Source organism: Lactuca saligna, chromosome 4, assembly GCF_052625555.1.
Source record: "Lactuca saligna cultivar CGN05327 chromosome 4, ASM5262555v1, whole genome shotgun sequence".
NCBI lineage: Eukaryota > Viridiplantae > Streptophyta > Magnoliopsida > Asterales > Asteraceae > Lactuca > Lactuca saligna.
Genome location: NC_136420.1, coordinates 38,304,775 through 38,317,867, shown reverse-complemented (window position 1 = coordinate 38,317,867; position 13,093 = coordinate 38,304,775). Strand labels below are relative to the sequence as shown.

General features: G+C 34.6%; 1 protein-coding gene across 2 annotated transcripts; it reads left to right on the top strand.

Annotated features, from left to right (window-relative positions):
* Positions 1-2,411: 2,411 nt before the first annotated feature.
* LOC145041636 (protein TILLER ANGLE CONTROL 1-like) lies at positions 2,412-3,919 on the top strand. 2 transcript variants are annotated; one of them, XM_078989774.1, is made up of 4 exons: positions 2,412-2,517; positions 2,595-3,221; positions 3,363-3,495; positions 3,747-3,919. In XM_078989774.1, exons 1-3 carry the CDS (start codon positions 2,512-2,514, stop codon positions 3,465-3,467), a joined length of 738 nt encoding a protein of 245 aa, XP_078845900.1. In that variant the 5' UTR covers positions 2,412-2,511; the 3' UTR covers positions 3,468-3,495; positions 3,747-3,919. The 2 variants fall into 2 exon arrangements, with proteins under 2 accessions (XP_078845900.1, XP_078845899.1); XM_078989773.1 differs by having other exon boundaries at positions 3,741-3,919.
* The last annotated feature ends 9,174 nt before the right edge of the window (positions 3,920-13,093 follow it).

Here is a 13,093-nt window from a genome sequence, read left to right as displayed (position 1 = left end):
GAGCCTCGTTTTCGACGTTCTTTATATCTCCAGTTTTGTATTGACTAGTACTACAAATTTCCTTTAGACTTCCATAGCTAATTAACATTCTATTTTTAATTTATATTTTTATGAAGGGTTCTCTCAAAAAGATTTTGCGAAAATCATAACTCTCATAAGAACTCCGTTTTCAACATTCTTTATATCCATAGATGTGTATGTCTGAGTACTACAATTCACATTTATTGTCTTGGCTAAACTCACCCGATTCTTCTCTAACTTTTCATGACATACATTTCTGTGTTAGGTTTTGTTAGGTTGACTGTAAAGCTTAGAAAAATCACAATTTTATCATACAAAGTCAGATTTTTTTTGTATTCTTTATATTTTTTTAAATTATATTGACATGTACTTTCGGATTACTATACAAAATAATACAAATTTTGCACTCCTAAATTTTCTGCTATTGGATTATTTAACTCACTTTAAGTGTATAATGTTATATTTTCATTAAAATTTGTTATATATTATAAATTAAGTTTATTACTTTGGCGTTCGTCACATTTGCGATTGACGATTGTTGACCAACTTTTGACAGATGTCACAATAAGGATGATCCATTCATATTTGTCTCACAATTACTACATGTATTCTATGTGAAAGACTCGGAGGAAAACAGAAAATCAATTATGATCATGACACCTCTACAAAATTATAAATTTACATATAAAATCGATGATGAGGAATACAATACAATAATTTTGCCACACAAGATGATTATATAATGTCACCCATATATAAAATTGATAAGGCTTCTGAATCCTATAATGATTACAGTCGGTCGGACTGTAATTGTACAAATATACGTAAGGCCAAATAAAGTTGTGAAGATACATGTTGTAGGACAGAACTTGATATTATTATTTTATCTTTTATAAGTTTTATAAATATTTTTGGTTCGTTTTTTTTTTTTTTTGTTGGTTAATTTTCAGTATACATACCAGTATATCGAGATCTACTTTTATATACCCAATATTTTTATTAAGATTACTTGTGTAAAATTATTAGGTTAACAATTTCTTCCTAGTACGATCATTTCTTTTCCGTCCTATGCTTGTGGAGTTTATCATAATTATTTATAACATGAGGTGCATGAGAAGTACATTATAGATAGAATGTGATGAATAATTTGAATGAACAAAATATATTTATAACAATGTTGATATTTTAAAACTTGTAGTGACAAATTATAATATTATGAGTATTGTTTTTAAAGTCGGTTCAAACCAAGAACCGGGGATGAGATTGGGAAAAAAACCGATTTTATGCTAATTTTTAGACCGATCTAACTTGATGTTTTCTTGAAAAACTAGATTGAAACAATGTGATAGGTACGTTAAAAAACCGTTTGAACCGGTTTATTGGACTTGAATAATTGGATTTCAGTTAACCTAATAAAAACACAATTCATTTCCCAAGAAAAATGACTAACTCGACCGATCATGTGTAAACAACTTGACCTGAGAATCGTTAATCAGAATGGTTCATAAATAAAAAAGGTTTTTAAAACGTTATTATGACTATTTTTTTTACTTTGTCATGGGTTTTTTCATGTGAAAAATTTCAATATAATATCCACAAAGTAAATTAAGGTACATATCAAATAAAAATCTGTTATAAAAGATGACATTTGATTACCATTTTCAACTGGGCACTATTTGTTACCAGTTTTATTTCAATATAAGATTTAATTTAATCTTTTAAAATTATACTTTATCACTTTATGTCTTTATGTTTCACTTAATACCGACATAATGTAAATGTACATATAACATAAAAAACTTGTTATAAAAGATAACATTTGGCAACGTTTTCAAGCGTTGCACAACTTGTCACAAGTTTTTTTATATTACAAATTTCAATTTAAGATTTAATAACTTAACATGAAACTTCAATACCTTATATCTTATTTAATAGCCGGCACAAGGTAAATGTACATATAAAATAACAAACATGTTATAAAAAGAAGATATTTGACTTTTGTAATAAGCCATCCATTATTTTTACTTTTTTATGTAAAATGAACGTTAATGTTGAAAGTCTGATTTACAATGGTAACTTATTTTTTATAAATTGTAATGGAAGCAATCATATGAATTAGTTTATGAACTTTTATGCCGAGAAAAATAAAACCTGACATCACATAGTTTTCAAAACAGACATTCAGTTTTGTAACAGTGTCGTGTGTGTATATATATATATAAAACGAATGCAACATGATTCGTAAAAACTTTAGACTTAAAATTACCTTAAAAAGTCTAATATTATTTAAAACTTATATATATTGTTCAAAATACTTCACCATGTTAGCCCCTTCCACTTGGTCTGGTCCCCCCTGTGGTCCTTGTTTTCCTCTTTTTTACCTAAACCCTATAATTCATTTGTTTGTGGCCAACATCCACACATAAAACGCTTTCCATGTTTATATTAGTCTTTCTTAACTAAATTGAGCTGCAACCAAGAAAGAAGAAAATGAAGGTATTCAATGGTAATATTAATTATTCTGGTAACATTAGTTTGATTATAGATCATAACTAGTTTTCATTAATCCACAGATCTTCAGTTGGGTTCATCGTCGGTTTCATAAAAAAAGCGTGGCAGATGAAGATGCCAAGAAGGCTGAAAATGACAAGGTATCATTGCTTGAGAATGAGGAGTTAGCAGGGGTTTATGATGGCTGGAAAGAAGGTATACTCGCCATTGGTACGTTGGGGATTGATCTTTCCAAAACTTTCCAGGTGAAAGATGTTGCGTACACCGACAAGCAGTTGTTGTTTGGCCATGATAACGATGAGGAGGACCCGGAAGGGGAAATGGAATGTCCATTGGTGCTAAAAGCTTGTAAACATGGGTTTCATCATGTTCAGAAACAAGATCCGCCACCATGTGATAAGGTTGCTAAACCTAATAATGATAAGGAAGAAGTTGATGCTAAAGATCCTACGAATTTGAATACTGAATGCACCGAGAAAAAGATTATGAATAGTGGAGAGCGAACAACACTTGCCGATTTGCTTTGGGGTGATTCGGAGAAGAACTTATTGAAGGGGAAGTTACGTGATCCTTTCAATGTCCCCTGCCATGTTAGCACAGGTACCGAATCCATCAAGAGTACCCTGATCTCAAAAAAGAAGAAGATCGAGAAAGATGATTCCACTCACCCGATCAAGAAAACAAAACGAGTGAGCCTCTCTCTCTCTCTCTCTCTCTCTCTCTCTCTCATGTAAATAGATTCGAGTTATGGATCTTTAATTTTATCTTTTGGTACTATTTATTGAAACTTCTAATGTGGGTTGCTGCCATTTAAACGTTTTATGTAAAAGCTGATGAGAAAGATGTTGAAGAAGAAAATCTACCCCGATATCGCGAGTCAAAAGAAGGAGACTGAAGGGATTATCTATCAGGATATACATGTGCATGCTACTTGATGAATCCATCCCAGTGTTCGAAATTATGGTAATCCTCAAAGGTCTAGACTTGACGTACGTATTTTGATAGCCATTTCTACAATAGGAATCCAATTAGAATGCGCCAAATTGTGTCGCATGCCTCATATCCAATCCACATCAAATGATATATACAGATCAAAGTGTCACTGTAGTTGGATTGATTGGTTTAGGCACTTTATCTTACACTTTTAGCTGCTAATTAATCCTTTTTGTCAAAAAGGTTGTGGGCTAACTTGTGTTTTATTTGTCAAGATGCAGTTTTTCTACATCGAGGAGTGTGTTTGTACGTATTAACCATCCCTGCTGCATGCCAATTATTTCCCCTTCCTTTAATTAGTTAACTGTTATTTGTATTATTTTATGATCGAACTATATATATATGTAAGGTGGCGTTGCTCATATTATTAAGTTTGTGATTCGCATTAATTTTACTTAAGGGAAAGAATATTGTTTGGCGTTTGTTGGTGTTTATCCAATAAAATAAAGGGAAGGTTTAGACATCTAATCAACCAGATCCACCTCCCAGGCGCGCTCCCACCAATTACCAGTTTTCCGTCGAGTAGATTTAGAAATATGGCTCTGGAAAATAATGTGGTCCAAAGACTCCTCAAGACTCGAAAGAAGGGGCACAAAGGTGCTATCTAGGTCCTCTCCATGTTATAGAAAATTAGCTTTGGTCCCAAGCTTGTTGAGGGCCACTCTCTCTTAGTGTATACTAGTTAATTAGTAGGTATGAAGACTCATATACTAAACGGATTAATTAAAAAAATCAAGTATAAAATGCAAACATTAATTATTTTTTAAAGTAAAATTTTGAAATAAATATAAACAAAATGATGAATATGTAAGTAGCTTAATTTATACTAAAAGTCGTGAATTTTCAAATAAATACAAACAAAATGATGAATATGTAAGTAGTTCAATTTATACTAACAGTCTTGAGGAAGTGACATGGTGCAAAATGATTTTCATTTATTATAATAGATTAATGTATTGTACCCTATTAGTATTCGACCAGTGTTGTTGTATGTAAGCGCATATGTATTATCTCTTGTATATAATTATGTATTCGTTTTAATGAAAGGCAAAAGAGAATATTTTAGACCCTAAAATGCTATCAGAGTCGAGGTCATTATAACTCTATCTTCCCCTCCTCATGTTGATTTTCTATTCTCCTTCACGATCCATCTTCTATGATCGATCATTTGTTTCGTTCGAATGATAGGAGTTGAAAGCTCTAACCCTACCAACCAAAACCTTAAACCCTATAGCATCACTAACATCAAAGCCTTTGTTCCTTTGATTCTTGATTTAAATCAACTAGACTATGATGTGTAACACTCGCAAATTCGGGCTAGTTAATTTGGAGACAATAAGGGTCAAAAATAAATTTTTAATAGAAGATTATTTAGAATAAATAATCTTAACTAAGTTATATTATATATGTCACAAGGGTTCCGTACATATAAAGAACGCTGAAATCCGAGTTATAACGAAGAAGTTATGACTCATTGAAGTTTTACGGCTAAATCGGCACAACACTGCGTAACGTAAAAAGTGAATTATCTATAAACTACTTTTTAGCCTTAGAGATATAAATGAAAGCTGTAGTATACGTTAAACCGAGAGCGTGCATAAAACTAACGCCAAAATCTGACTTCCTATGAGGAAGTTATAATTTTTCTAAGATTTTGTATAGCAGTATACAGCCCGAAAATCAAATTTTATATCGAGCGATTTTTAGATGATGCAATCTAAATAAGAATTGATGATCTCATTAATAAGAGTTTATCGATAAAAAGACAGTTGAAAACAAAGTCCATATGTAATAGTTATAAATTTTACATGGTCATTAATAGTGTAATCTTCTCGTACTGTTAAATTTAGAATCAAACGAGAATTAGCCGATGTAGTCAAAAAGAGAGTTGTAGATCTTGCCAATACCTACGTGTGGATATAAAGAACGTCGAAAACAGAGCTCGTATGTGAAAGTTACAGAATTTAGAAGCCGAGAGTGTGTTGTTGTAAAGATGGTGACGTGGCTGAATCTGGGCCTTTACTTTCTTCCCACGCCTTCCCACCAAATGCTAACATATGGCACACCAACTTGACGAGTTAGACTCAAACTCGATGATTTGGGACATTTCCAACCTATAAATAGGATGTAAGAGCATCCAATTTTCATCACACTAAACGCCTTTCTCTCGACCTTCTCTCTAATCCCTTCCAAAGCCCCAGTAACTCCTAAGTGCTAAAGGAAAGCCCCGGAGAGCCAGAAAGCTCCGAGAGAAAGAGCTTTTCATCTCGGAAGTTCTGCCCCCATAGAGACCGGTTCCTAGCCAAACCTCCTGGTGAGTTAATTAGGCTTACCCTACTTTAAGTATAGCTTATGTTTAAGTTTAATATCGTTATTATGAACTTATAAACAATATATATATATATATATGGTGAAATTGTATATTCTGTGAGTTCTAAATTATATATATGATATAACATTGTGGGATTGAAAACCCTATGTACTCACCAGGTTTCCCAACCTGACCCACTCAATTTATTTGTATCACAGGTGTTGATATAAAGTCACATTACACTGAGAGATTAAGGATATTTAAATCACTAGTGATAATGAATGCTTATGTTTCTGTATTGATGATGACATCCCAAATGTTTTAAAATGAATAAAAATACTTTTCTTCAGAAATGCTTTGATAACGTATTTATCATGTTTTACTGGGAACAAATTTCGCAACATTTTTATTAAAAGACGTACTCTGATTTTTATAAAGCATAAACAAAATCGGTCTTTTTTGGCCGTGAAAATAAGGATGTCACAGTTGGTATCAGAGCATTAGTTTAAGCGAACTAGGAATATGGATTTATTTTTAGACTTAAACTTAGAATGTTAAGCAATGATTGTGAGGAGTGTGTCTAATAAAAGTTAGGTAATACACCTGAATAGACACAAGCACTAGCTTATTTAGGGAAAATACCTAACATGCTTTTATGTGTTAAATGATTTATGATATGCATTATATGATCGGATCTATGGTCTGTTGTCGACCGGATCTGGAAACTTTATGTGTTCAAGTTTCTAAACGTTTAATTACGGTATTAGAACTAGCATATAACTTTTTAGAGTGACAAGGAGAGTCATACGTCGATCGTAAATAAAATCTTTCCTATCTTAATTCTCATCGTTACACACCGAACATCTGAATTGATGTATAGATCGAAATGGAAAGAAATAGAAGTGGAGTCAGGAACGCGAACGGAAACAGGAATCAACCTCCAGTGATTGAGTAAATACCTATTGTGGTAGCCACTCCTAAGCCCATCACGATGGTCGGAGTATAGGAGATGATCAAAATGATGTTGGAACGTCAAATAGAGAAAACTAGACTTTTGCTTCAACAAAATCGAGAGGAACTTACGGTGCCTATTGAACAGCCCGAGCTGAATGATGGGTAGTCTGAGGAAGGGAACGACAACAGGACCGTTGGTCAAGCTGATCCACCAGTGATTAGGAGGAACAATCAAGATGATGGAGTCGAGAGGAATGGATGAAAGTACAAAGATTTCTAACTTGCAAGCCATTGACTTTCACTAGGAATGAAGATCTGATTGGAGTCATGGATTGGATCTCGGGGATGGAATTAGCCTTCATGACATGTGGTTGCAAAGGAAAGCTACAAACCACATTTGTTGTATGACAGTTTAGAGGAGGCGTTGTTCGCTGGTGGAACACTCTGGGGAAGACTCTAAGCCCCAATGAGCCCCTGCAACCGACTTGGGCAGAGTTTTTGGTGCAATTCAAGCACAAGTACTGCTCAGCCCAAAACCTACTCGAGCTAGAGAACCAATTCCTAACTTTGAAGAAAGGAAGCATGTCCATTGGTGAATACACCAACAACTTCACAGACAAAATGGAGTTTGCTTTGCGCCTTGTCCCAGACGAGCTGACAAAAGTCGACAAGTACGCAAAGGGACTTCCCTTGGAGTATGTGGTGCTGGTATGTCAGGCACCTACTCTAGAGACAGTTATCTAGGCTTCCAAGTTTGTTGAAGATATGATCAAGGGAAGATCCGCCAGCAAGTTTGAAGTTGGCGATAAGAGAAAGTTTAAAGGATCCACAAGGTCCGACAATAAGAGAAAATTCTCAAAGTCTAGGGAAGGAGCACAATGGCATGACAAGTGCAGAAGGAAGCACATTGGGAGATGTTCTAAAGAAATTACCTACTTCAAATGCAGGAAGATTGGTCATTATGCCAACGAATGCACCACCAAGAGAGAAGTCTTCTTTAAGTATTGTTAGGAAGGACACTTCAAGCAAGACTGCCCAAGGAAGGATGATGCCACAAAGCCAAATGTATCGCCAAAGCCACGGGCAAGAGAATTTCATATGATCCTTGACGATGTAGATGACAATGCAAGGAATCAGGAATAAGAATTGATATTCGAAGATCAAGTTATAAAGTAGTCATGCGGTTAGTATCATGAGGTGTAGCCTATTAGAGGCATAGTTTAGGGTGAAATTGAACACCTATGTAATCGTTTCAAGGAATAATATAAAATCTTCATTTTTCTATCTGATGTGTTAAGCTATTGTGTGATTTTCTTGTATGGTGACTTGGAAAAAACTGCAAGACAATACTTGGGATGAGTATGAGTAGGTGTGAATGATAGTAGAGGCCTATACTACCAGAAGCACAGGATTCGCACTTGGATCAGGGAAAGTCATAAGGTTACGAAGAAGCTAGTAATTGATATTGTTTTATTCAAATATGTTGTTACCATCGTTTCGGTAATGACTAAGAAGATGATTGTTATTCCGACCCTAGTGGTCATATCAAATTGAGTCTGACTACGATGAGTATGTTACGTGGTTCAAAGAACCAATTTTGATGTAACATCTGACTCAAGCCGGAAGATTCAAATAAAAGATAATCAAAGCGATTGGTAGAGGTATCATGATAGTTGCTTGTAGTTAGAAATGCTACCTCTTAAGATGTGATTAGAACATGAAGGAAGGTATAATCTAATCTGGAATTTGATTCTAAAAGACCTGAGTCCAAGCAATGAATCATACGATCAGAGGTCATTAGAACATGTACCATCGGTCTATTATGATAATCGAATGAAGAAACTTATCTCAAGTTTGTTAAAAAGGAGCCTCCAATAAAGATCGAGATCGTGACATGAAGATCATGATTGGAAGTCTAACATGAGATAGAGAGCGGGTCCAAGATCAGGCACCGCCTGCAGTCATGAAGTCTTAGAGTTAGATATGAAAGAGGTTTAAGAGACTTAAAATAGATTTCTTCTTCTTGGAATGCAAGTGGTAACCGATTTTAGTGCTTAGGGTTACATGTATATAGTGTAAAATTCCAAGAGTCATATATAACCCTAATTCTTACACTTAAACTTATGATCCAACAATTGATTTGGATTAACACAACATGGACTAACCCAAGAGTCATATATAACCCTAATTCTTACACTTAAACTTATGATCCAACAATTGATTTGGATTAACACATCATGGACTAACCCATAATCTTAACCCATCACAAATCAATCATGGATTAGTAGCCTAATCCATATGTATCACTTATTTACATAATCAATCCCTATTAATTTAATTAGTCTCTTTTGATCACCAAATTAATTCTGGATCAATACTAATTAAATAATATGATTTCTCAATTAAAATATTATTCTTATAATATATTTATAAATCACAAATAACCTCTTTCTCAAATATCCATCTATCAAAATTGTTCTGGTGAAGGCAACCCGAAATGGACCATGCTACTATCGGGTCAGGTACATACCAATTATAGTTATGAGCTTAGATACCTAATCCAACAGTCTCCCATTTGGGTAAGTCTAATAACTATAACTGTCAATGTAACTTAAAATCCGATTAGCAATCGTGGCTCTCAAAAAGTCGTTGTCGAACTCTGACCCATCCATTAGATAAGGGATCATATAATCCTTTATTCTTCAAGATATTGCATGGACAAAGACATGGAATAAAGTCATACTCATTGTCCAATAGTTTGTTTCCCGATTTCTGATTTGTTAGACATAGAGCTTAATTGAACACATCAATTGAGTCTTGACCGGGCCCGACACATAAGCCAAAACAAAATCATCGAGAGGCCCAAGATATCACTTTTAATCCTCTAAAGGTAAAAGGAACATATAAACTTCGACTTATATGCTTGTAGTAACTACTCGTTAAATCATACACAATATCACGTTTTATAATATCAAGTTACTTATGCGGTTTCGCACTATCAATGTACAACCAACTTATAATCAACAACTCATATGTATTGGTTTGGAGATTATATGATATTATCATCTCACAATCACTCGTGGTAAATTCCATGAACTGATTCATGTGAGTGTGGGTTTAGTCCAATACTCAAATCTTATTTCAAGAGGACTCACGAATGTTTGTAGCAAACTTTGCTATGTTTAACACCTTAGACAATCTTACAAAAACCCATTCATGACAGTCTACTTTCATAACCTACTTCCAAAGTATAATCGACTGTGGATAGTTTGAATAATTATTATTTTGGAAGTTAAAACATGCAAGAATGAAACAATAGTAAACAATTGACACATGATAGTAACTTTACTTATAAATAAAAGGCTCCTTTTATTCAATCATCAAATTTCAATTACATTTAAGCTATTACAAGTTTCTAAATGTCTATCTAATCACTAAAAACTAATATCATCCTTCAGCCTGATACTTCTAGCGTGTTGTAAGTGCTTAACCCTACTCAATCCCTTCGTAAGGGGATCTATTGGGTTATGATCTGACGATACCCCCTTCATTACGAGGAGTCCTTTTTCTACTCGATGTCTTATGAAGTGATATTTTTTGTCAATGTGCCTGGATCTGCCATGATCCCTTGGTTCTTGGCTAAGGCGACCGCACCCTCGTTGTCCCAGCAAATCTCCATAGGCTCCTTTACAGCCGGTACAACTCCAAGGTCTCTGATGAAGTTCTTTAGCCATATCACCTCCTTCGACGCTTCAATCGTTGTTATATACTCTGATTCACATGTTGAATCAACTACAGTCTCCTGTTTGGAACTTTTCCAAGTTATTGCTCCTCAATTTAAGGTAAATATACAGCCCGACTGAGAGCGGTAATTATCTCTGTTGGTCTGAAAGCTGGCATCACTATACCCTATTACTCTCAAGTCATCACTCCCACCAAGGGTAAGGACCCAGTCCTTAGTCCTCCACAAGTACTTAAGAATGTTCTTTATTGTAGTCCAGTAAGTTTTACCAGGATTCCCTTGATATCTACTAACCATGCTCAAAGAAAAGGCTACATCAGGGTGAGTACATGTCATAGCATACATGATCGAGCCAACCGCAGAAGCATATGGTATTCGACTCATTTCTGCTATCTTAGCATATGTACTCGGACTCTAAGTCTTACTTAGTTTGGTATTACTTTGGATAGGTAATTCTCCTTTCTTAGAGTCCTCCATGCTAAAACGTTTCAACACCTTGTCCAAGTAGGTACTTTGACTAAGTCTTATTAGTCTTTTACTCCTATTTCTCAATATCCTTATCCCTAGAATGTAAGCAGCATCCCCAAGGTCCTTCATAGAAAAACACTTCCCAAGCCAGGACATAACCTCCTGCAAGGTTGGGATGTTGTTTCCTATGAGCAGTATGTCATCCACACACAATACCAGAAAGCTAACTATACTCCCACTAGCTTTGATATATACAGAAGACTCATCCTCGCTTCTCGAAAAACCAAACTCTTTGACGTTCTCATCGAAACAAAGATTCCATCTGGGAGATGCTTGCTCTAATCCATAAATGGATTTCTCAAGCTCACACACTCTATTATGGTATTTTTCATCTACAAAACCCTGTGACTGATTCATGTAAACATCTTCAGCCAACTTTGTGACATCCCATTATCACGGTCAGAAAAGACCGGTTTTGTTTATGCTTTATAAAAATCAGAGTACATCTTTTAATAAAAATGTTGCGGAATTTGTTCCCAGTAAAACATGATAAATACGTTATCAAATCATTTCCGAAGAAAAGTATTTTTAATTCATTTTAAAACATTTAGGATGTCATCTTCAATACAGAAACATAAGCCTAAACAGAACTTACATTTATTTACACTAGTGATCTACATCTTTTTAATCTCTCAGTGTAATGTGACTTCACTCAACACCTGTAATATAAATAAACTGAGTGGGTCAGGTTGGGAAACCTAGTGAGTACATAGGGTTTTCAACCCACAATAATATAATTATTATGTTTAAACAATCAAACAATTGATCCAACTACCCATCCCCATTATCTTCTTTACTGTTAAAGATCTATCCTAAGATTCATCTATCCTGCATTCGTTCATTCTGAAGTCCTTTGCTTCCAAAGTTATAGGACTGGCACTAAATCCATAGCTGCCAATGCTCGTTCGTAAAGCACTAATTCCATAGCTGCTAGGTACTAAATCCATAGCTACCACTGTTTATCTAATAGGTACTAAGTCCATAGCTACCAATTCCTAACAGGTACTAAGTCCATAGCTACGAGTGTTTGTCCAATAGGCACTAAGTTCATAGTTGCCGATGTTATTTGTTAGGTACTAAGTCTATAGCTGTCAATGTTTACTCACATCATCTTTTATCTCTCATCATTCATCTACCCATCTCATACCCAACATACTTGTATATTTAAAATACGTATACAATTCAAATCATTTAAAACATGTATAAAAAAACGTTCATCCAGCATAGACAGCAAGTATTCAGATAATATGCACACATAGCACGTAGTTTATATAAAATACTTCATATCTATGTGTAAGATGAAAGTAACTATGCACTCACAACACATAATATATATTAAATACTCCATATCTATGTGTAAGATGAAAGTAACTATGCACTCACCTGAGAAGGTGGTGACTCGGTACTCGGACAGCACTTCGTTTACTTTAAAATAATTTCCTTCGACGAAACCTAGTATTATTACCACTAGATTTTAGTCTAATATTTACCGTGACTAATTATTAGTCTTATTATTATTATTATTATTATTATTATTATTATTATATAAGTGTTTAAACAATACTTTCCAACCACTATGTACAGACAGGGGCCAGACATAAAACACCGGAGGGCAGGACCATTTTGGCGTATAGCACTTCTGAAATCCAACAACCCTATGCGGCCCTTTAAACCAGATTCCCCGTACCGCGAGTAGTTAAAAGATATTATAATGACACTTATATAAGTCATAATAATACCTCAAATATTTATTATAAATTTATAATAACAATACTAATTTTAAATATAAACTATATTTAAAATAGGGTAAGCATAACTTACATACAAGGGGATTTTAGCTAGGAGTCGGGCTCTGCAGGGGCAGAACTTCATCGCTGAATCTTTCTAAGAAAGATTTGTGCAGCGCATTAGCGCTCACCTTACTATACTAAAACTACAGAAAGAGAAGTCGAATCACGAGGGACCGAAATGCTCGAGGTATAAGAAGAGAAAAACTCTTGAATCAAGAGAATGGTGCAAGAAGTATGAGAGCC

Coding starts and splice junctions, on each gene's coding strand:
- LOC145041636 (XM_078989774.1), top strand. Junction 3,222..3,362: donor CGATCAAGAAAACAAAACGA/GTGAGCCTCTCT, acceptor TTTATGTAAAAG/CTGATGAGAAAGATGTTGAA.